Below are 25,250 nucleotides of genomic sequence, written 5' to 3'. Positions count from 1 at the left end.
AATATCTGGTGACTTCTCTTTCAAATGACTGTGGAACCTGCTTGAGAATTCTAAATTAGAAGCATTCTTGCTCAAAAGGCAGTGCTTTACCATTTCCTGGCCTCCTGTGCTACCACTGGAATTCTTCATTTCTAGGTGAGATCTTTCCTTCTCTGGAGCTGGTGGGAGCACTCTGTTTGGAAGCTGTCCATTTCTTTACTTGTTTTGGACCTATTTTCATCCACAGATTTGGGCACTTCAATCTTACAAATTCATACATCTCTCATCTCTGCAAAGCTGTCTTTAATAATTCTGGATTCCTATGTCAATTTCCTCTTCCTCCCCTGCCATGATTCCATTTTCTTCAGGAGCTTGGTTATTATAGTGTGGGATCTTCTAATCAAGCTCATTTTCTTTTTTCTCTATTAGTATCTGTGCCTTTAAATTTTATTTTCTGAAAATTTTCAATTATTTTCGATTAAGTTTTTCATTACTTTTTTTTTATATTCTTAAGGTCTTTGCTATTACAGAATTCTCCTTTTTATAGCTTACTATACTGTTTTGTGGGTGCAATGTCGATTTCACTTCTCTGAAGATACTAACAACAATCTTTTAGGTTTTCTTTTTATTCCACGATCTGTTTCTTGCAAGTGCATTTTTCCACTTGTTTTCATTTGTCTCCAATTTAAGTCCTTTTCCTCAAATGACTACTAATTGTGTTATGTGTTTCCACTTGAAAGTAAGGCATTAAACAAAGCCATGTGCCTAGATGGAGCTTCACGACAGTGGGCAGTGATGTCCCTGTAGAGTGGGGATGTAACAGGGCCGTTGCAGTGCAGCCCCTAGAACCCTAGGTCTTTGTGTCTATTTTCTTGCACTGGTCACATATCCCAGGGAATCTCTCTCCAGCTCCTGACTAGCATCTAACTGTTGGTATTCCTGAGAAAAAGCTAACTGTACCAAAATTGGGGTATTATACTCCCCTGCACAGCTAGGACAGCAGCTGCTTCACCTTCTCCCAGTAAGAGACCTACAGTTCTGGGCCTGTGCTGGAGGAGACTTGGGGACTTGCTCCCAACTGCTTCACCCACAGACTTTCAGTCACTTCAGTGTTCAGCTTCACCTTTATGTCCTGAGGTACCTGCAGGTGGTAATTACCAAGTCCTCTAGAGATTAAAGACATACACCATGTGGCTTCTCCAGATTCCTACTGCCAGAACAGAACTTAGATTCCTCAGATTGTTTTGTTTACTCTGCCTGCCTGTCTGCACTGTCTGCACTCTGCGGTCCAAACTGTGGCAGACATGATTTCTTCATTTTCTTATTCCTTATAGGTTTGCCTTTTTTAAAAGTCTGATGTCAATTTGGTGGCATTTCTGGGGAAAGGGAGCTAAATTATGACTGTTTTCATTACCAGTGTTTAACCAGAAAGATGATTGAAATTTGTAACTATTTGTATTTACCTATGTTTAAGTATAAATCATTATCCATAGACACACATTCATATGGGGTCATTTATCATATACTGGTAATACAACTGAGTCTAAATCAATTCCAATATATATATAAAACATATATTATATATATTAAATATATATTATATAAATTTATATGTATATATAAATTATATATATATATATAAAACATAACTTTAACCCCTAAGTTAAAAGGAAAAGTGATTATGTCTAGAATATACATGGGCTTGACATTTATGTGTGTATATATGTTAAGTATTTTAACTGTGTTTTGAGATGTGACCTTCTGCAGTTTTTTTAAAATAGGAGAGTGGCCTGGGGAGTATGACCCAGTGAGATAACATTTTTCTAGTCTATGAGAGGCCTGTTTCATCCTCAGCAATACAATATACCCAAAAGAAAACATGAAGAATAACCACAGTATGTTCCAGAGTTTTGAAGCAATACAAATAGTAACCTGTATATATTTGGTTTTTAAATATCTTTTATTGTTAAGGAAACAGTCAAATATAGAGGCTTCACTTGTTCTAAAGACCTCCTGGTAAGCACTGAGATGTCAAAACATAGGAAGAAAGACATGACCAAAAAATGTCTTAAAATAAAATTTAGTTGAAGGAAAAAAAGACCCAAACATATCCATAATACTGGCTTTTCTCAAAGACATGAAAATCACAGCAAAGACATTAAGACAGAAGCAAAGGCAAAGAAGCAGGTAAAAGTGCACTGGGCAGAAATGTTATTTATGTTCCAAGGAATTTACAGGCAGCAGATGCAGTGAAACAAACACAGCACCCCTTACCCACACCCCACTAACAAGTAGGTGAGCAGACTCTACAGCTCCCCAACAGGGAGATCCATATTCACAAGTACCACAGTGATAACATGGAGGAATGCTTTCACTAAAAGGAAGAGACCTACTGAGCCTATACTGTAGAGAGAGGCTGACAGGGTGGCGGTGAGATGAAAGGCCAGCAGTGTCTGTGGGGTTCCTTCCAGAAGCCTCAACTAGGCTCATGCTGTGGAGTTTTAGAACCATGGTGCATGGGCCTTCTGCCACTTTAACATATGTTTCTAAATTCAAGACAGACACAAATGTGATATAATTAAATGAAAAGGGGAAACACTGGTTTGGAGCCAGAACAGACTGGGTTCTTTGCTCACCCTGGGTGAGAAGTTACAAAACCTTGCTAAGCTCAGGTTCCTGGTCTGTTAAATGAAACGATAATGATACAGAAAATAGTAGTAAAACCTGCCTCATGCTGTAATGGCAAGACTTAAGTAAGACAATCCCTGTACAGCACGCAAATAATGTCCATAAAGTATCCTAACAAGCTCAATGCTCCACAAGGTGAAGTAGGAAAGATGTTTCCCAAATACAACAATACAAAGCTTCAAACTAAAACCAACCAGATCCCAGCTGGAGAAAGGGAATCAGAAAGGGCATTCTAAAGCACCTTGAAAACTCAACCCATTTTTTCTCCCCACTCAAGTCTCTTAGTCCACTGAGACTCCATGGATTTCAGCTCAGTTAATGCTTTTATTTGGCTGTCTAAATGTCACGCACTATCTAGAATGCAAATATCTGCACAGTCTCGTGTCCTCACAGGAAGTGCCAGCTCCGCACACTGCACTCCTTTACCTTTGTGTGCTGTGTAACACCATGCAGAGCTCTGCTCCAACAAGAGGCACAGACGTCTGCAGATGAAGCCAAAGGCCTGAATGTACAAACATGCCATGCTCCATCTCAAAACATAATACCTTGGTAGATTAAAAAAGGAAAAATCACTTCACGGCATAGTGCAGACAGAAACGTAAGTCATTTTTGTAGAGGGACAAGGAAAGAAGGTCAGAAAAAGAGGCATGATTAAATGATGTCATGAGGAGAATTAAGTAATAATTGTAATGTCTGAAGGTATCAAACTAAACAATTAGCTTGGGAGCCTTAACACTCATTTGTTTTGTTGTTACTGGGTTACTAAACCACTCTCTTATGTGAACTAGGAATATATATATATATGTTGAAGAGTGTCCCCTCGTGTCCACCCAGAACCAGTGCACGTGGCCTTAGAGGGAAGCAGAGACTTTGAAATCACCATTAAGCTCAGAAGAGAGCATGTGCACAACAACAAAACTCAAATCCAAGGGCTGGCAACCTTATCAGGGAGGAGACACGTGACATGTGACACAGGAGACAGAAGGAGCTACAGAGCTACAGCCAAGGAACACTAACAATTGCGGGCAGCCAGCAGAGGTGGGCAGAAGGCCAGGAAAGAGTCTTCCCTGCTGCAACACTAACTTCTGAACTCTGTCCTCCAGAACTGTGACAGGACAGACTGCTGACTTTGGTCACCCGCAGCCCTGGAAATGAATGCAGTATGCAGACAAAAGTACTGTGTGGTCTGGCTAATTTCTGTGTTCATTTATTAACCAGATAGTTACTGAGCACGTGCTGTATGCTGGGCACACTGTTCTAAGTGCTAGAGTTAAACTGTATGTGTGCTCTCTCAGGTAAACATCACTTTGAAGATGGGCTCTAAAAACTTGATGCTAATAATAATCTTATCACTAGTCTAAAGTAATGTCAAACTCCAATACCCTGAAACACAAAATTCACTGCCTGTGTGAAGCCCTGTACTCTCATGAAACTATTAATTCTTTAACTACTGCTTATTCTCTTTCATTTGGCAAGCTTTCATCTGAGTTCGCACATAGGGAAGAAAAATACCAAAAGACACTAAGGTGTCTTTTATAACTGCCTGGGTTTAAATTGATTTTTCTTTTTTCCCAATTTGTTCTGTTGTAATTCATTCTATGTAAATACATTTTCTATGGAACATACTTTAAAACCTATGGTTCTAAGAATCTTAGATGTAAAGTTCTTATTCTTTTCAAAGGTTAATATAAACTTAGGTTTAGAAAGAGTACACACAGGCAGTGTTAGAAAAATGGGATTCTGCTTTTACCTTCCCCATAAACTCTAAACATGATATAAATCTCCTTATTAGTAGAACAACCAAACGTAAGTCAACTTTCCTTATAAATATGCCCTAGCACTAATGGATCACTATCAGTGTCTAACAATAGTGGTCGATACAGACAACACTTGATCTAAAATTTGAGTAGACTGGCACTAACAAAAAAAAAAAAAAAAAAAAAAAAAAAACAGTAAGCAATGAAATCTCAATACAATTTCAGGTGATCGGAGAATACCCTATCACCTTAAAAACAAAGAGAAACGATTTTGCATTTAAACTTCAAACTCATAGTTAATTTAGCTACTCACACTATAAAGGTCTTTTGTTTCTTCTTTCATTTTAGGGATCTCAAGAAGAAGAGCCCAGACTTCGCCTCGGAGCTGGAGTGGAATTCCTTTGTAAATTCGTCGATGAAACTGATTAAAAGAGAAGGAAACTGGAGAAGGTTACAAACTGACAAAAGTTCAGACAGTCCCTTCCATTGGTCTATTGAATATCTCTCAGGTTTTCTTTTCCAGATATTCATGACTATTAATTTATAAATTTTAATAAGTCAATACAATTAGGTTTTGTCACTTATTTATTTTTTTATATCTTAAAAGGGAAACATAATCACAGAAGGAAAAAAATAAAAAACTACCAAAAGAAAATAGGAAAAAAAGAAACGTCAAGAACACTTGGTAGGGGCTGGAGAGATGGCTCAGAGGTTAAGAGCATTGCTTGCTCTTCCAAAGGTCCTGAGTTCAATTCCCAGCAACTACATGGTGGCTCACAGCCATCTGTAATGGGGTCTGGTGCCCTCTTCGGCCTGCAGGCACACACACACAGACAGAATGTTGTATACATAATAAATAAATAATTAAAAAAAAAAAAAGAACACTTGGTAAATCGGAATGCCTGACTATCACAGAAGTGTCCTTATGGTAAAACGAGCAGAGCCAATGCTCTTTGGTGACTCATCTTGTTTACACATTTCCTTACTATACACCATCCTTTCCCACACTGCTAGAAGGTGATCCAAATAGTAGGAAGTGGTCCTGTGCCGCAAGCATCCTCACGAGTGCAGACAGCATCGTATAAACTCTTTCCTAACACCATCTCCCTGTAGAATACATGGTGTGCCATCTCAGACCCCAGTTAGCCAACTGTCCACCTCACCATTTGTCCCTTTTCTTATAAGCCTATCTAATCATACAAAATAGTTGGCAAATTTCCATCAAAGAAAGACAAAGACCCCTCTTTACTCCTTTGTCAGCTATGTAGGGAATCAAGCCCAGGGACTTGCACATGATAGGCAAGTGCTCTCAACTACTAAGCTACTTCCCCAGCTCACAATTTGCTTTTCAAAAACATTAGGCATCTAAGTAATCATTATCATCTTAGGTTCTTGAAATATACATTGCAATTACTCTAAGGATCTTAAGACCCAACAGGTTTCCTTATCTTATAATTATGTGATTCAAGTCCATTCAAAACAATATACAAATCTATTAAGGTCATTACAATGTGATATATAATAACACTTCGAAATTTAAAAATTAATATCCAAAAGAAGAAATTATTAATAAATTATGGCAGGAACCCTTAAGGAGGGTTTGAGATTTTACTTATTTCTTTAGACTTTACAACACTTGCATATACATAATGATGTATCTAAGAGATGAAACCCAAGTCTAAGCATTACATTCTTTTGTTTTATTCACAACTTAGACACATAAGCTCGAAGGGTGTGTGTGCATGCACGCGCCTGTGCTTTCGTTTGAGAAGCTGCGTGGGTACATGTGTGCAGACACACATATTATGCATGTGTATGTGCAGGCCAAATAATAACATAGGAGTTCCTCTTAATTCTTCAGGTACTGTTTACCTCCATCTCTTGACACAGGGTCTCTACTGGTCTGGTACTTGCCAAGTAGACCAGACTGATGGTCCAGCAAGCTCCAGGGATCCACTTATCTGTACCTCCCCCAAACTGTGATTGTAATCATGGGCCCTTTTCCATAAGCATACAACACACACATGTAAGCAGATATACAATTATGGAGTTTATATTTCTTAAGAACAAAGGTCATCCTTTCGTGACCACAGTACATGGGTTTTGTCAAGCTAGAGTTATTAAACTATATGGATAAGTGACAAAAAATGCTTTAAAACTTAAGAGTAGACAACACTGAAACAATGATAATTGAACTTAAAAGAAATATAAAAGTGATATCTCTGGCATCCAACCAAATATGCACATTAAACATATATCAGAAAAGTAATGAAGATGTTTCTAAAATAAGAACTTTTAATTACACTTATTGATTTTCACATATACTTGGCCCTCTAGACTCATGGTTCTATATCTCTAGATTTAATCACAAGTCAAAATTATTTTTTTAAAAAACTGTTTTACAAATGTCTCAAACTTCTTTCATGTTAGTGCTGTCTAGTAAGTATTCACACCACATGTACACTTGGCCTGGAGATGACAGACGCTAGCCACTGGCTACTTACAAACACTGTGCCATTCGTTATGAAAGACCAGTGCATCTGTGGACTCTGGAGCCACAAGGGTCCTAGAACAACCCCCTCAGATGCTGAGCAGTGACCATGCTTGACCATTTACATAACTGACTTGCTATGTTTACACATTTTTCCTTCCATCTTGTCAATTATGATAGAAGTTTTAGCAATTTTGTAAAACATCAGGCATTACATCAAAGCATAGTTTATAAGTCTGTAGTGTAGTTTCTATCTGCTGGTCTTCCAGTTAGCACAGCATTCCTATCTATTTTCTATGACAACCCTGTGTGCCCGTGATGTAAGCACACACCTCCCAGCTAAAAGGAAACAAAGCCCCTGTTGCAGCAGGCAGGCCATCACTGCGGGAACACTGCCATCATGACCTTCAAGAAAGCTCAGCTCTAAAACTCCAAATATTCTACACTAGTGCCATGTGTGCATTTCAAGACATTTTTAGAACCTTTCTGCATGATTGCTATGTAAGCAGGGACTCTGAGGAGAAAACATTCCTCCCTCCCTTTGGAAGAAACAAAAATAAATGTTACGTTTTTACATCAGTGTAATTTAAAACAAGGTATGAATTGAAGGTGGTAATTCTTTTAGAAGGTACATTCTGTTTCACACCAAATTGGACTATATATATCATCAAATGATTCTACCACTATAGTTATGGGAGAGTGCTTTAAAATTATACATCAAAGAAATAGTTCTGCTAAAATCCCTCTTAATGGGAAGTGCATTAGCTGGAGTTGCCGTCAGAGTAATAGCCTAGCAGAAGTGCTCATCTTCACAGACTTCCTTCCCTCAACAGACACATGCAGACTGGAGAAGAATGAAGCTGCAGAATCCTACAATGTGAAACCAAAGTGTAGGTGCAATGCTTCAAAACTTATCCTGTCATCATGGCTTGAGCAATCTTTCCACAGAGGAAAAGGAGCTGTCAGGTGCAAGCTGATCTGAGGGGGTGTGCTATTAAATAAGAGCACAGAAACTGTATCTAATTTCCCACTTCGAAGTGATTCCTTTTAAAATTATCTTGAGTTCTAAACTCAATGTTAAAACAAAGACCTCAACAACACAAAATTAACTCACTTTGGTGTAAAATAGAATAGTAAGAATTTAACTTTAAAATAAGGATATTTGTGGTGCTCACAAAGAAAAAACGATGATGACCTTAGCTCTGTGAGATATCCTATAACCAAAAGATCTCCACAGTGAATAATTTTCCTACAATGGCAGGTCAGAGTCCACAGTAACGGCTGAAGAGTCCTATAATAAAAGAAACCTTACTTGACTTTGCTTTCCCCCAACACTGCAAAACAGCCTTTCCTGGGCTAACAAGTAGCACTTCCTATGCTGTACTAAGGTAGGTTATTTAATCCTCACCACAGCTCGAAAAGTAGGCATTACTGTTGCCCTGCGTCAAGGTAACCTTGCTGTGGAAAAGTTAAATATCTTCCCCAAAGTCATACAGTTAGTATGAGACAAGCTGGAATTTAAACCGAAACTATTCCACTGAGCTTTATCTTAGCCTCAGGGCTGCTCCTATGTCAGTTAAAACCCGAGTAACTGATGCTCTTCACAATTCTTGTTATGCTGACACACAATAATTTGTACTTATACAAGTGTGTATAAAGAAATGCAGGCCAGTGCAATGGTTCAGCAGGTAAAGGTGCTGTAGTCCAGCCTGAAAACCTAATTTCAAAGCCCAGAGACCACATACATTAGAAGAAACCTGACTCTTGACCATTGTCCTCTAACCTCCATTTGCACATTGTAACACACATACACCCACATACACAGACACTAAATAAGTGGAATTTAAAAATTTAAAGAGTAAAGAAATAGAAGGGGAAAAAACCCACATGTTCTAAAAGTTAGCTTAGTTGTGTTCTGGCATAGGATGTTTCCCACCCTTTAAAAGCTTTACACAGGTAACCAGCATTTACTGGGTGTTGTCTATAGGCCAGGTCGTGCTAATTTTCCTGTGTTGGTCTAACAGACCAGCATCCCTTTAAAATGAGCACTATTACACTGTGAATGAACTGAAGGTGAGATATTAGGAGTTTGCAAGCATTTTCAAAATATGAACATAGCACGCTGTCTCTTTCCATTTTCACTATGACTTTTGCACTGACGGCAGAAAGGGATGGTAATAAAGCTACTACCACAGGGTACAAACCAAGGCAACAACAGTACAATTTGGAATTACTGTACTTTTTACTCATTTTTTTTAACAAGGTCAGTTTTACATAGGAATGTTCCTAACATAGAAAGCACTAATTGAATTAACTCTTAAACTCTTGGGCACAGGTTGCAGTGATATGCTGACTGATTAAATCAGAAGTCCTTCTGGAGCTGGTACCTACCTTGGAAAAAGTGCTTCTCAAGATGTCTGAATGACAATTTGCACCAAATGCTTCATCTCACAGAATGCCATTATACTTGAAAGAACAACTAACAACCCACAGTTCTAGGGCTCTACAGATTTGTGGCTATATTTGGCAAGCATTTTCTCACCATAAATACACGAAAGCTCTGACTTGAAGGAAAACTGTTGGCACCGTGTTGCAACTGGTAACATTAAACTTTGGAAAGCATGCTCCAGCACTCATACGGCCATCTGAGGACAAGTTGATTTATATGGGCTGGGTGCTCAAACTCTGGTCCACCAGGCTTGCACAGCACCTTAACCTGCTGAACCTTCTCAGCAAGACTGGGAGTAATCTTAAGGAACTTGAGTTTTAGTTTTTGTTGGTTCCCCTCTCGTACCCCTCTACTTGGTTTAAAACTTAGCAGGGACTCAGGGCAGAGCAGTACAAGGGTTTCTGGAAGCTTCTGGAGAGAAGATGGCTCCTGCTTCCAGGACAAGTGTTCAGAGGGCATTCTTTTTCAGCAATGTGATATGGATGTGAGGTCTGGAACGACAGCAAGGATTCTGACCCCAAAGGGAAGCCAGAGTGGAAGCAGAAGAAACTGAGGCACAGAAGATACAACAGAGCAGTTAAACCCAGTTACACTAGACTCTGGACAGCCAGCACTGCTCTGACTGCTGGAACCACTCTGACCTGGGGACTCCATTTCCAACATGAAGATTTTTAAGATAAAGCATTCTTCTTCATTAAACTAAAATTTCAAAAATAAACGTGAGTGTAAACATTGGAATAATTGAAGGAAAACTCTTACTGTGAAAATCCACAATGAATTTCAATAGCTTCATATGGAAATAACATTATTTTAAATTACCTTCTCGGTATTCTTATATTTTTCCCATCCTTTCAGCATTTTCAGCCATTTGGTAGTTCTTTCAATTTCCAGTTGCTTTTGCTAAAATAAAATTCAAATACAGTGTTATTGTTTGTTTGACACTTCTTTACTAATAAATCACAAGATAACAAAACCAAAGAAAATGCTTTTTGAAGTGACATTATTCCAGAGAGCAAATGCCCTGCCTAACTTGCTTCTAAGAGGGATAATGTGAGACCAGTATCAACAGCAACCAAGAGCTGACAGCAGGAACCTCACATAGTACTTGCTGTCAGTGAGAAGACAGTGAAAGGGCTTTAAAGACAATCAGAAAGGTCCAACATAGACTACAAAAGTTTTTTAAAAGGAAAATTTGAAGTTATTTTGCAAAGCAACAGAAAAACAACTACAAGTTTCAATTCTCTTTTATCTAATTTTACTCAATTCTAGCACATTAATATTTTTGATGACTAAGTCTGCTTTTTAAAAGAATTTAATTTAGTTACTGTGTGATTAATACATAACAAGCTTCATGCTAGAAATAATATACAAAAATGAGCCAGCGTTGTAACCTGAGATTCCTCGTGTGCTGACAAAGGAGATACAACGCTGTGGCAAGGACTTTGACATGAAATAGGCTAGTACCAAGATCACATGGAAAAGCAGTCAAAGACCCTACACGAGGAGCTGAAAGATTATTATGGAATTTATCTGGTGTGGTGTGGGATACATGTGATTCTGATATCATTCAGCACCCCATGGAGCTGACAGAAGTTTCAAAGAGTTGAAAAAGGAAACAAGGTGAGGAGTCTTGAATGTCATATATCAAGACTGAGATCTGCATCAGAGCTGAGCACTGAGGCAGGTTAACAGGGTTTAACTTTTGGAGTCTCCAGGGGAAAAATACTTTTTCCCTAAGTATTGAGACCTAAATGCATGATAAAAAGCAATGACAAGAAACAACTACCCAAGAAAGGCAACAATTCTGCAGCTTCATCTTACACTCCAAGGATGCACGCTCCCTTTAGCCTCATGAGGCAGGTCTGTCACTGAGGAAGCAGATACAAGAGCTTAAGGGACAAATCTAGCAAGGGCAGAGAGCGAGAGAGCGAGCAGGCAGGTGGGCTCTCCTTATGCTCTACTGCCGCCTCTCTTCTGTCGTCAGTTGCCATCCTGTATTCTTTCTAACACAGGCAATCATGCTTCCTGAATGAAAATTATGGCTCCTTACTGACTGGCTTCAATCCAGCCCCAAACAGGCAGGCAGTACACTGGCAGATGGCACACACCCACCACCAATAATTTTAGATCTAAAAACATAAATGCCCAAGGAAAATCCTGAATTTAAGAACAGATCCTCACCAATGAGAATGATTTTAGAGAATTTACCTTTAGGTATATTCATAAAACTCTATAATTACTTTCTAACTCTTTAAAGTTTTTATAATAAAAGATGATCACTTGTAAGCAAAAGAACATTAATTCCCATTTTTCAAAAGGATAAACACGATTTTTATTATATTAGTGATAAAATGATGCAGATGGTTCCAGAAATATGTTTAATTTTAAAACTCAGTGGGGCACTGAAATCTAATTAATGTTTTGCTAAATGTGCTAATTCTGACTTTAGAAAAGGCCAAACTGTGAAGAACCAGGGACTGGTTAAAGGGCCATTTGCTGTGTTTTTGTTATTCCCCATTCCATCCTTTGACTTCTTATAGCATAACCTCCTCTACCAACAGGAAAACACCCAAATAATCCACATCAACACAAGAGCATGACACACACTTAGCCCAAGCAGCCCTACGGGACCCAGACATCTCTTGCTAACTTTCACTTTGATTTCTATGAATTACCAATATACCACTTTAGGAAGTAGTATTCTTTTTTTTTTTAGATACACTTTTGCATATTAATGTTTGCCATCCATTTTTGCATCCTGAAAAACCATTAAACATGCTTTTCTTTCTTCTATACAAAAAATTTAAACCTAGGCTAATCTCCTAGTGTAGGAATTTAAATATCAGTTAAGCTTAAGTGCTAACTCTGCAATAATATCATTTCACTACCCCAGACTTGAATGCAAAGTCTCCCTCTCCACTCCAATCGGTAATTCATGGCTAAAACCTACTTTCTCACCAAATATACTGAAGCTGACTGTTCTAATAACTGTTTTGAAGAGTAACTGAAACCACATATGATAATTGTGAACTTAAGTGACCTAGAAAAACAGGCTAGAGAGCATCAGTAAGCCACAGATTCATTTACACCAAAATGAAAGTAGAATACAACAGTTGTGTCAGGATTTCTACCTGAGATTTTAACAGACACTCTCAAACTCAAATCTGTTGTCCTGAACTGCTGGTTATTCCCAACACACAACCAAGCCTCTCTGACCAAGTTCTGCTATTTGTCTGCTAGTGGTGCTTTTCCTCACCACCTGTGATGGCTCACGCTTACTGTCAACTTGACAGATGTACAACCACACAGGAGACAAAGCTCTGATTATAACTGGGAGGGAGTTTCTAAACTGAGTTAAATGAGCCTGGTTGGGGTCTGAACCTGACTAAAAAAGTAGAAAGTGATCTGAGCCCCAGAACTCATCTATTTTCCTGTGACTGCCATGTGACCAGACAGATGTTCTAACTTCTACCGCCATGACTTCCCTGCCATGATGAACTGCACATCTAAATAAGCCCTGCACCCCGAACTGCCAAAGCAAGCCTTTCCTTAATAAAAGCCTTTCCAAAACAAGCTTTTGACAGATATTTTGTCAAAGCAATGAGAAAGTAACTAATACATCATTCACTGGCAGTATCTTCTGTAACTTCTCAAGATTCAGTTCAAATGTTTACAATCTAGGACCTCTCCCAAATGCCTTCATGTTCAAACTAATTCAACTATTCCCTCAGCATTTAGTGGCATGGACCAAGGCCCAGCTGAGTCAGAGTTCTGCCTCTTCCTATTGGTTTCCCTTGGGACAAATCACTTGATCCTTCTTTACCTTGGTTCTCTGTTCTACAGAATGAGAACCATTACAATTATTGTTGCACTCAATACATGTACACTAGCAGACTAAGTGCTCAAATCACATTATTGTTGTTGTTGTTGTTTATTATAGCATTAACTCCTTGACCACAGAGACCAAAGCATAGGTTTATCTTTTAATTTCATTACCTAAAACAACAGTTGTACAAGAGAGTTTAAAACAACATATTAAATAGTTTCATAAAGTAGGACATAGGCAGCAATGTGAAATAATTACTACAGTCCTGTGGTTCCCAAGTAGAGTAGGAAAGAGGATGACTTCACCACGTAATACAGAAACAACCAACCAGAAGAATTTATAATACCCGCATGTAGCACAATGGTATAAAGTGTCATTCCATATGTTTTCAGATGGTTTCCACAGTGTGACAAAAATCAGAACTGCTGGTGTGTGTGAGAAGCTCAGACAGCATAGATTCTGTCGGCTTTTGACTTTAAGCACATTACTTTTCTTATTTTCATTTTGAAATACTTCAAACCTACATGAAAATTTAAAAAAAAACATGTCATATGTTCTATGTAGTTCATGAAAATCTAACAAGTATTAATCTTTTGCCAAATTTTATTTATTTATTTTGGGGGTGTGGCAAATACACTAAAAAATCACAGATATGAGTACATCATATCTAAATATTTCCAAGAATATAGCCATTTAAAAACAAAAATTTTATCCTAATCATTGTACCATTCTTATATCCAAGAAATTTCAAATTCAATCATTATCATCTCATGGCCTATACACTAAAATTTCTAATTGTCTCCCAAATGGTGGTGTACGTGTGTGTGTGTGTGTGTGTGTGAGAGAGAGAGAGAGGAGAGAGAGAGAGAGAGAGAGAGAGAGAGAGAGAGAGAGAGAGAGAGAGAGAGAGAGAGAAAGCTGAAGACTGAATTCAGGTCTCATACATTGACTATGGCTATGTCATAAAGACTCCATTAATATCCTTCAGGTATGGGGTTTAGACAGCTTCCAGGCTGGTGATCACCTTGCTTGCTTTCCTTCTTTCCTTCCTTCCTTCATTTATTTTTTTTTTTTGTAAATGGGTCTAAGTAAGCACAGCATTTAAGTTCTATGAGCTGCTCTAGCAAACGCAAGCATTTGGTCATGTATACCTCTGATCTGTACACCATAGGTTAAAGTCATCTGGGCTCTCAGTCTGCATCAACAAGGGAGCAGTCTGCTGAGAAGTGAGCTGTAGGTCTGGAACAACTGTCCACTAAAGGAACTGCTTACATGTGGGGAGAAGCTCAGATATATGAGGTGCTAAATATAATGTAACAATGAGACTAGTACAAAATTGGGGTTTTTACTGCATGTCATACAATAAGGACATGTAAGTAAAGTTGCTGAGAGTCACCCATGCTTAGATCTCACCAGCAGAGGTCAGAAGAGGATAGGAAGTACAGGAAGCCTTGCCACTGGAAAGTATGGTCACTTACCATTAAGACTTGATGCTATGTAAAATGAAGTCGTACTTTTTAGAAGAAATAAGGGATTGGGGCTGACAAAATGGTTCAGGGGTAAAACACTTGCCCACCACAAAGCCTGAGAACTTGAGCTTAATCTGCAGGATTCACATGATGGATGCAGAGAATCAACCACCAAAAGTTGTCTTCTCGAAACATGCCTACAGTGGCACATATGCATATAAGCATGTGTGCACACACACAAAAAAAATAAAATAAAAAATTTAAAAGTAAAAGGCTCTCATATTTTATATATTATAAATAACACTGCACTGCATTTCATGGCTTTATCTATAAAAATTCACATTTTTATATAACCTTTCCTCCTTATTAAAAACATTAATAAGCTCAAGGAAATAATAAAATCCATTATTAATATTGTTCTCTACAGGGTAAATATAATGAGTTTATTTGTTTAAGTGCCTTTTTGAGGAAACCCAAGTAAGTTTGCAAACACTACATTAATCCTCTTATAAAGGATTACTGTCCCTCTTTTAAATGGAGAATGGTCTCCTATAAAATAACGCATGGGCAGAGCTAGAATTGAAGTCATGATTACTCAGACAGAGAGCAAGTCTTCCTAAGTACCAAGAAACACAGTTTCAGCTGCACGCTTTATGGAGTGTAAACTTCAGCAAGCCAATCATTTTCTTGATCTAACTCAATGAAAAAAATACAAATAAATTTTTATTACCTGTCTAACAATGGTAGAGCTTGGTCACTACATATAGGCAGACAGAATGCTAGCTTCTTTGCATGTTGTCTAAGAAGTCCATATAATATATATTAAATCCTTACATAAATATATGTAATTATTAATGTGTTATATATTATACATTATATATCTTAAAAGTGAGGGACCTGGTGAAATAACATGAAGAGTCAGAGCCACCTGCTGCCAAGCGTGACAACCTGAGTTGAAACCTCAGTATCCACCTGGTGGAAGGAAAGAACCAACCTCCACATGTGTGCTGTGAATAACACACACAAATGTGCACACACACACATGCAAGCTTGCATACATTCATGGGTGCATTCATAACAAATAAATGCAGAAAAAATTAAAGAAGGACATAAAATAAGCACACGTAATGTGTGAAAAGGCTCTAAGGAAGAAACTACCTCAAAACCTTCTCTTACCCCACTGACAAGTAAATATACAAATATGTTCTCATCTTAATGTTTTTTACATAAATGGTAGGGAGGCTTTCACAGTGTACCTCTGGTGGCCAGGAACTCTCTACGAAAGCTAGGTTGGTCTCAAACTATAGAGTTCTACCTGCCTCTGCCTCCTGAGTGCTGAGATTAAAGGCGTGTGCCACCCATCATGCTTGGAATTTTAAATAAATCATTAAGGTATACACAGATTACTTTTTAGTAATTTCCTATTATATTAGAACTTCAAACAAGAAGTTAATTAAGCAATCATATACATACTTGTATTGGGCAGGAATCTTACTATACAGCTCAGTCTTAAAAAAAATTAAACATGCTTACTTTTTAAGCACGTACCCTCCACTAATTTGCCTTACATTTCTTCTTTACTAGAACTTTTCTTGGCTTATCCAATTACTGGACTCCAATGTTTCTCAACCAAAAAATTACAAATAGTGAAGGAAGAGTTGGAGAGAGGTTTTTTACTAGATTAATACAACCTAGCCTTTGTTTAAAAAAAAAAACAATAATTTTAATTCTTTTTTTCTCTGACCTTTCTAGTTCAGGACACTACAATATCTGCAAACTCCAGCAGCTTTTAAGTCAATATATTCAGTGCTATAAAGAAGGTGTTATGTGACTCATACAGATTACAACCTAGTGGGAGAATCAGATGAGTGAAAAAGATCTTCAAAATATCTAACACGTAAACTGTGTTATGTACAATACAGAAAAAAAATAAAGAAGATAATTAACATCGGAGAGAAGTTCCCAACTTTAGGTTAGATGACTATGAACAATCATATCCTATAAGTGATATTAGAGTAAATTCTTGAAGGAACTAAAGGGCTGAGCCTTGCAATTACTATGAGGACAGCAAAATACCCCACAAGAAGAAGCCAGTGGGAAAGCCTTGAGAGGAACTCTGTCCCACCCACACATCCAGGAGATACTAGGGAGCCAGGAATTGAATGAAAGAGGTAGCACAAGGCAAAGAGTGAGGTCCTACAACACCTTGAGGATCACTTTTAGCACTTGAGCTTTACTGTGGATGAACAGGGGAGATATTAGGAGATTCTCATCAGAAAGTGGCATGATTTTAACTCATTTTAACAGGATCCTTCTAATTGTTTGTGGTGAACAGCTAAAACAGTGAGAGAAAAGGGCAAGGGCTGAGCTAGGAAGACAGGAAGCTCCAGAAGAAAAATTACAATGGACCAAGGTAGCTGAAGTAAAGATGAAGTCTAAAAATTCTGAGTAGACCTGGATGGCCAAGCTCACAGCATTGGTTGAGAGATGAGATGGGGGTCTGAGGAGAGTCAAAGACAACTCAGAAGACTGTGGGCTGGAGTCTGGGAGAAGGAGCACACATTCACTGTGATGGGGACATTTGTCTACTGGGCAGATCTGTCAACCAATAGGCCAAGGAAAAGATCAAAATTCAAAATCTAAAGTATGGATTTTGTAGCACTAGGGAGGGAGGGAGGGACGGACGGAGGGACAGACGGAGGGAGGGAGCAAACTTTAGGCAAAACTAACATAAGACAGAGACTATCTGTAATGGTTACCACAGCATTGGAGCTAAGCGAAGATGGAGGCCCTGTGTGTGTAATAGTGGACCAGATGATTAGTAAAGCAGGGCAAGGCAGAAGCAAATCTTTATGCTGCCACTTAGGACAGTCTGACACAAAGTTCCCATAAGGCAGAACTCACAAGATGGTCACCATCACTGCCTCTTCCTTTTCATGTACTCTTGATCTACACAGATTGCTTTCCTGACCTCCATGTCACTTCAGCAGTACTAAAGACCTGAGTCCCATATCAATTATCTCCCATCTTGCCTCAAATGGCTCTCCTCTAGTCACTGGACAGAGGGCTTCTCACAGGCAGGAAAAAAAGAAAAAGAAAACAAACAAAAAATGTCCTTTCCTCGGTCCTGGGATTGTAAGCAGTAGCTAGTCCAGGGCAAGACACACGCCACCCAGCGATGCAGCCATTGAAAGTTCCCTGTCAAAGTATCTAGGCTATGATGTTGCCAGAGAATCTGGCAACCTTTCACCCGCAGGTGTTCACAGCTGTTCTTCATATATGCAAATAACAATTCTTTACATCTTAAGGGTTTTCTACAGTTTTGATTTTCAAAAAAATTTGATCTCAGAAAATTTTCCTAAAATATTTTTCAAATTATAATTAATTTCACCTGCATTGTCTGAAGCTCAGCCCCTTCCCCAGTAGAATACACACACACACACCTTCACTTTCATTCTACAGTTTATTCTGGAAGAGAACAGAGGAATAAAGTGATTCTGAGCAATTCAAACTTCCAATCTCTACTTCTCAGGTATGCCCAGGTGTAGACCCAGCTCCTGGCTAAGGACAGTGAACAATGTTTACAGAAAAGCTGACAGGTGACTGTGTCACTTGTCTAGTCCTTAAAATGTGAAAAGGTAACTGATGATGGGAAACGTTCTATGCATTACTTGAGGGGAGCTGATAAAATCTCATGGACAGCTATAGGTCTAGAATGGTGCTTTATTATCCAGAACGTACATAATGATCAGTTGGGATGCCTTACTCCTAATGACTTATTGTTATACCCATAGATTAGTATAACTGCCAAACCTCATCAGAGAAGCTTCTTTTACAGTGGATGGTGATTAACCAAGAAACTCACAACTGTTCAGATGTAGAGAATAAGGAATTGTGAAATGCTCAGTCTGAAATGGGACATCTGATGGAGGAAGGTCATTGGCTAATAAAGAAACTGCCTTGGCACATTTGATAGGCCAGCCTTTAGGTGGGTGGAGTAAACAGAACAGAATGCTGGGAGGAAGAGGAAGTGAGGTAAAATACTTGCTCCTCTCCAGAGCAGACATGATGAGGCTCCGACCCAGGATGGAGGTAGGCTAGAATCTTCCTGGTAAGCGCACCTTGGGGTGCTACACACATTAATAGGAACGGGTAATCAAGATGTAAGAATTAGCCAGTAAGAAGCTAGAGCAAATGGGCCAGGCAGTGTTTAAATGAACAATTTGTGTGTTGTTATTTCAGGGCATAAGCTAGCCAGGCGGCCGGGTGCCGGGCAGCAGGAACGCAGCCCGCAGCTCCTTCAACAGACATCTATATTACACCCTCTCCTCTGAGGCTCAGATATTATGATAGAAGATCCTAAGAGTCACAGACAGTGGATATTATACAGAAACTGTTTTCTGGACACGGCAGGGCAGCTGTATATATGAGCTCACAGTAGTTGTGAGAGCAAGCATAAGAGCTGCACAAACTCAAGCCAGACAAAATTTCAGTTGGAGAAGGAAGGTTAGGAAGAAGTCACACCCTAGTGCAGAAGCTATTGGAAGTTGACAGCTGTTGGGAGAGGAAGGAGGGAGAGTCAATTTTCTTTACGGTTGACCACTCTCCAGTGAAGGCTACACATTCAGGAGTATCTGGGCAGCACAAACTGTACTTGATGGAATAAAAACAAAAAAAAGGACACAGAGTTGAATGGGTAGGAAAGGAGGATGGGAGAAAGGTGTGATCAAAATACACTGGTTATACTTTTCAAAAAAATTAACAAAAATGAGAGAAAAAAACGAATTACCCCCCCACACACACACACAATATGGATGGATGGAAATTCCTGCCACAGAGAAGTATTTCATACAGGTAGAGCCTTAAGCTGGGGCTGAGCATTTTAGACTGCTGACCTTTTCCTTACTTTTGTTTGTTTGTTTTTTGTTTTGTTTTTTCAATACAGTGTTTCTCTGCAGCTTTGGAGCCTGTCCTGGAACTAATTCTTGTAGACCAAGCTGACCTTGAACTCAGAGATCCTCCTGCCTCTGCCTCCTCCTGTTGGGATTAAAGGTATGCGCCACCCCCACCCAGCTCCTTTTTCCTTAATTTTAAAGAAAGATGAGAATCTTATAAATCCTCTTATTTCACCCTTATTTGAATTCCTTTCATAACAGCAATACAATTATGATCAAATTCTAATGATGCCAGTTGCGTATGATTCAGCACTCAAATATCACAAAAGCAGATTCTGTTCCTCTAGAGGAAATTCATCAATAACTACAAATAAACAAAGAGCCACACTTACCCGGTCTGCAGCTGCATTATGATATGGGAGCTCCTCCTCACTGCAGAGAATAACAACATACATGAAATGGTTGAAATCAGAGCAGTTTTTACTGATTGTATCCTACAGGCATATGTAATATGTCACTATGACAGATGCGTGTTTCATGTTTCCTGCCATTCCACCAAATTCAACAACAAATAATGCTGGTCTATAATGATAACACTGTTCATCTTCAAACACAGTAGTCTCTATCCTACAGGGAGCAGTTAGAAGTAAGCTACCACCTGACTACAAAAAAGTCATGTTGCTAGAGGCACATTGAACATTTCTGTCATGGCAGAAAATTCTGTTGGAGAACACTACCCTAGACCAGGCTCAGCAACTCCTTTCACAGTCAGTAGGAAATGTTCTACACACTCTTTCTCACAACTCCCTGGACTCTAGTGTGGCAGTGCTCACAAATGACAGGTACACTAAGCTCCACAGAACTTCTACAAACCAAGTGGTAAACTGGATTTGGCCCTGACCCACAGGTCAGTCTGCCATCTTGTGCCCTAGACTATCACTTTCACTCCTGGATCAAACTACTGCCTAAAATAAATTACTACCTAAAATTTTGCATGAAGAAAAAAATATAAAGCCAGGTCTGGAGGAAGAGGACTGAAATCCCAGCTAATCAAGGGGGTGAGTAGAAGAAAAAATACCAAATTCAACAACTTCCTGGGTTTCCGTGAGTGCAAAGCCTGCCTTGGCAACTGAGTGAGACCCCATCTCAAAGTAAAATCATAAAATAGGGTTGCGGGAGCAGGAGAGATAGCTTAGTTTGTAGTAGTGTTTGCTATGCAAGCATGAGGACCTGAGTTTAATCCTTAGCAACTGCATGTGCGTACACACACACACACACACACACACACACACACACACACACACATACATGGAGGCTAAAGATGTAATTCAGTGGTAAGATATGGTACATTTCTGGCAAGAGTGGGGCCTTACGTTTAATTACTAGTATCAAAAAAAAGAGAAAAGTTGGCTTCCAATGGACTTGTGAATTAAAAGGAAACTTCCACTTTTAATCTGTAAAATAAAGCTTTACTGCTATAACTTCAACAGTATTTTTTAATATAAAAAGAAGACAACCATTTCTCTGGCTCATGTATGCCATCACCTCTAATATTAAAATATCCTGAGACTCTTATATTAACTGTTAGTAATAAATAAAGTATTTCATATAAACAAAGTTGATTTCAGAAGCTTTCTCAATAGTATGGATGTTTTGGCAATAATATGTGCATATTCTTGCTTCTGTTTTCTCTTGTGATCAAGTGGCATGATTTTGAAAACATGACAGGTTATTATTCAAGAGCTAGCATTTCTATGTCATGCTTTGCTTCTCTGAAGAGTCCTTAGATGAACCATTGAGCCACAGCAATGAAACAGACAAAAGTAGTATAAAAGCCAAGAAAATTTAGAGAGAAAACCCAAATCCCATTTTTCATAATCAAGATTTTCACTTAGTCACTTAGCCTAACACAGAAATATTCAATACAACATAATCCAGAACACTTAAATGTTCTTCAGCTATTGCCAGAGTCTACAAATAAGAAGGGTATGGACTGAGGAAATCAAATGCAGGCTTCAGCATTCATGCAGATGACAGCAAGATTGGGTTCTCATATCTTATATCTAAAACTTTCCATGCAGAATCTGTTGTGTTCACAGATTTTGCTCTCAAATCTCTGTGGTGATATACACTGAGGCTCACAGTCACCTGAGAATAGAGAATGCCACCTCACTAAGAGTCCTGTGTGTTGTCCAGAACATAAGCTGGAACAGTCAAGGTATTCAGTAAATATGCCAAACAGATGTGTACTAAAAAATCACGTTTTGCTTACGTCAATAATCTGTATCTTTCGTTTTTCTTTCCTTCCTTCCTTTCTTTCTTCCTTTTAAAACAAGATTTCTCTGTGTAGCCGTGACTGACCTGAAACTCACTTTGTAGACCAGGTTGGTCTGCCTCTGCATTCTAAGTGTTGGTATTAAAGGCATGTACTACCACACTGGCTCCAATAATCTCTATCTTGCTACCAAAACCTCCATCAAGTAGAAAGGAGGAACGAACACAGTTTGGAATACATAGATGAGTATTCCTTCAAGTCAGCAAACCATGACCCACAGGTCAAATCTTGTTTGTTGTCTATTTCAGTAAATAAAGTTTGAATGGCACACTGTCATTCTTACTCATTTAGACACTGGGGTTGTTTTCACACTACAGCAGCAGAGTACAAGACAGAGCAGAACAAAGACACATGGTCTGTCTACAAATCCAAAAACACTTAGCACCTGGTTCTTGGTAACACATGACTACTATCTATCCTCTGCTCTAAGCAGTGGTTCTCAACCTTCCTAATGCTGCAACCCTTTAAATAGTTTCTCATGTTGTGGTGACCCCAAACACAAAAATTATTTCATAGGAACTGCATAACTGTAATTTTGCTACTGTTATGAAATGTAATGTAAATAACAGGTTATCTGCTAGTCGACCCCTGTGGTGGTAGCAACCCACTAGAGAAGTGCTGCTTTAGAGACTATGGCCTGCAGACACCTGAGGGCTACTCAGAACACTGTGCTGACGGCAGCCCTTCCAAATAAAGAGTGAGTGAACACAGCAGAAACCTGAGCTGGCATGCTTTTCATCTGGATTAGGTTTTAATTTGGTATTACTAAGTATGTCTCTGTCATTTCTCAACAATTCATGGGAAAATTTCTGTAAATGTGAAATAAACATTCACTTGGAAACCTAATTTGTTAAGAGTTAAAATCAGTTAAGTAGAATACATTGACTAGGGTTCAATTCTGGTTTTAAAGCAAATTTTATATTCAATCTAGCTAAAATTTACATATAAAACTGATAAGAGTTCCAAGCCTTTCTAATCAAAACAGTTAATCTTGATAAGCAAGGGAACCTATGGGCAGTCTACTACATTTTATAAATAAACAAATTTGAATAAGTAGTTGAGCATCTGATGCTTAGAGTTAATTTGATCTCCCTTTATTTTTGGTAGTTTCCTTTTACTTCTTTCTCCTATTAAAAGCCTGTGACCTAAAAGCATTATTTACCATTGCTCAAATGCCAAGCATTCTGTCCAGCAGAGCTGTGGTAGCTAGTTTTGATTAAAACATTTAAACTTCTACAACCACTTAAGCAAGCTCAACTTTTCCACTCTGTAGCTGCAACCCCCATCCCAGGCTGTTTGCCAATAGCTTCCAGACATATTGTGAATGCTGTTATCAAACCAAGTCAACCTATACTGTGTTAACTACTTTCACTCCTTTACTCATCATAACAAAGAATTTAAGTTTCTAAAACTATATCTAGATATGAACTGAGCAATATCCAGAGAAGGCTGGGAGGTTGTTCTTTTTATTGTATTGACAATTAATTTAAAACCTAATTTCAATTGCAGCAGCTATCAAGACTTATACACAGCTAAGATAAAAGAGGTGCTCTTTAATTAAGGTGTGAAAGAAAGTAACATCTGGATGCTTGCAGCAAAAACCTTATCCAACAGTATGATAAAGCCCCACCTACTGTGGCAAGCAATAAAAAATGCCTGCAGCAAACTCTGGGAAAAGTGCTTTACTGAGAGTAGGCACTGTTACAAAAACCAGCTGATAAAGCCTAACGTCACACTGGAATCCGCTCCTCTGCCTCATCATTCCTATTTAGGCTTCTGGTTTGGGACTCCAACATGAAACACACACACAAAAAGAGGGGGGGGGATTCTTTTGAACAAATGTGACGTCATGAGAACTAATACCAATCAGTCTCATTTTCAAAAATGTGGTGACCTTTGCTATCTTAGTACAGATGTCAATAGAAGAAGCCATTTCAGCCTCCTCTGTAGTCATCTCAAAGCACTTATCCTGTATTTCTCTCACTAAATCAAAAGAAGGCAGTAACAGGCAGCACACCACAGCAACTCAGAACATGACTCTGGAGTGAGACCTGTCCTAGACCCACCCTATCCTAGGAGCTGACACTGTCCATAAACTCAACAATTTACTTGAGTTCTTTGAACTATAGGTTCACCATCTAAAAACCAGAAAAAGAGAACCCACCCCAAAGAAGTTTTGAATGAGTAAATGCTTAGAACACCCCTGACAGCAACAAGGGCTCAATGAGCGCTCACTACTACTATCAAGGTAAGTTATCGACTAATATTCCCCACTATAACTAATCAAACATTAGCTCAAAGTTAAAAATACAAAATAAAATAAAAACAAACAAGGAATAAACAAAAACCCTGACTACAACTTTCCAACTGACAGATACAAGTTAGGATCTAGGGCAAGAACGTGTTTGTAACACTTAAATCTGTTTCAACAGACAAGAAAGAAAATTTAGGTAATTAACAGACCCTTTTGGAATGTATGGGTTTTTAATATGTACTTCATACTACTTGGATTATACTATAATTCTAAAAAGCACATTATCATAAGGATAGAATGGTCAGAATAAACTGAATTGCATCCTATCTGCTGAATCAAAACCTAGTGCAGAATCCAGAAATCTTTTTCTTCAACTGATTCTAATGTGTAATTAATTGTACTTCAAAATCTGATTCACATCCCAGTTCTGCACTTGACTCACACAAATGTACAATGGCTTCCCATCACAGTTGTGGCTATGTTTGATGATGCTGTACAGGAGGGAGAGGGGGAGAAGGAGGACAAAAGGAAGAAGAAAGGGGAAGTGAAAGAAATGAAGAGGGAGAAATAAAAATAATGAAGCAGGAGTTGAGAACAGTACTTTCACTGTAGGCACTGCTCTGTTGTCTACCAAAGTTCAAAGTCTCTGGATTAATAACTATCCAGGAGAAAATTTCAGATAGGCACCATCTCAAAGCATAATAAGAACTTTATAAATATTCCTATATTTGATTTCTTCAAAGCCTCCAAACACTTATGATATATAAGATAATTTTTATTCTTTTCAATAGATGAAGTATGAAATCATTCACTGACAAGAAGCCAATTGACAGCAAAAAGAATGCACACTGCTAAAAGGCACACCAACTTAGAGAACACTAGGACCTAAACAAGCAGACTGACATCAGACAAATATCCTTTAACTGAATTACTTTACAGTAGTTTAGCCCCCTCTCTAGAGTTTTTATACATCAGCCAAGATAAATAGAGTTAATTTTGAAAAGCATTATCATGATTACATTTATAACTATAAGGAAGATCAATGGCATATTTTTCATTGCTCATTTATAGGCAACACTCATATTCTAATTGCTAGTTACTTTAAAA

At 38.5% G+C, this 25,250-nt stretch overlaps 1 protein-coding gene across 2 annotated transcripts in view; it reads right to left on the bottom strand.

Moving 5' to 3' along the window:
* Window positions 1-25,250, bottom strand: part of Usp6nl (USP6 N-terminal like) — a 132,597-nt gene that overhangs the window by 29,046 nt on the left and 78,301 nt on the right. For both annotated transcript variants that reach the window (XM_050150489.1, XM_050150488.1), the window contains exons 5-7: window positions 19,947-19,986; window positions 10,184-10,264; window positions 4,738-4,845 (exon numbers count right to left, since the gene is read on the bottom strand). In XM_050150489.1, coding sequence (XP_050006446.1) covers window positions 4,738-4,845; window positions 10,184-10,264; window positions 19,947-19,986 — 229 coding nt within the window. The remainder of the gene's footprint in view (window positions 1-4,737; window positions 4,846-10,183; window positions 10,265-19,946; window positions 19,987-25,250) is intronic.

The sequence above is a fragment of the Alexandromys fortis genome, unplaced genomic scaffold (genome assembly GCF_014885135.2).
Source record: "Alexandromys fortis isolate MF-2015 unplaced genomic scaffold, M_Fortis_MF-2015_v1.1 scaffold_69, whole genome shotgun sequence".
NCBI classification, from domain to species: Eukaryota; Metazoa; Chordata; class Mammalia; order Rodentia; family Cricetidae; genus Alexandromys; species Alexandromys fortis.
The sequence above is the reverse complement of the archived record's forward strand: the minus strand, read 5'-3'. Positions and strand labels throughout refer to the sequence as shown.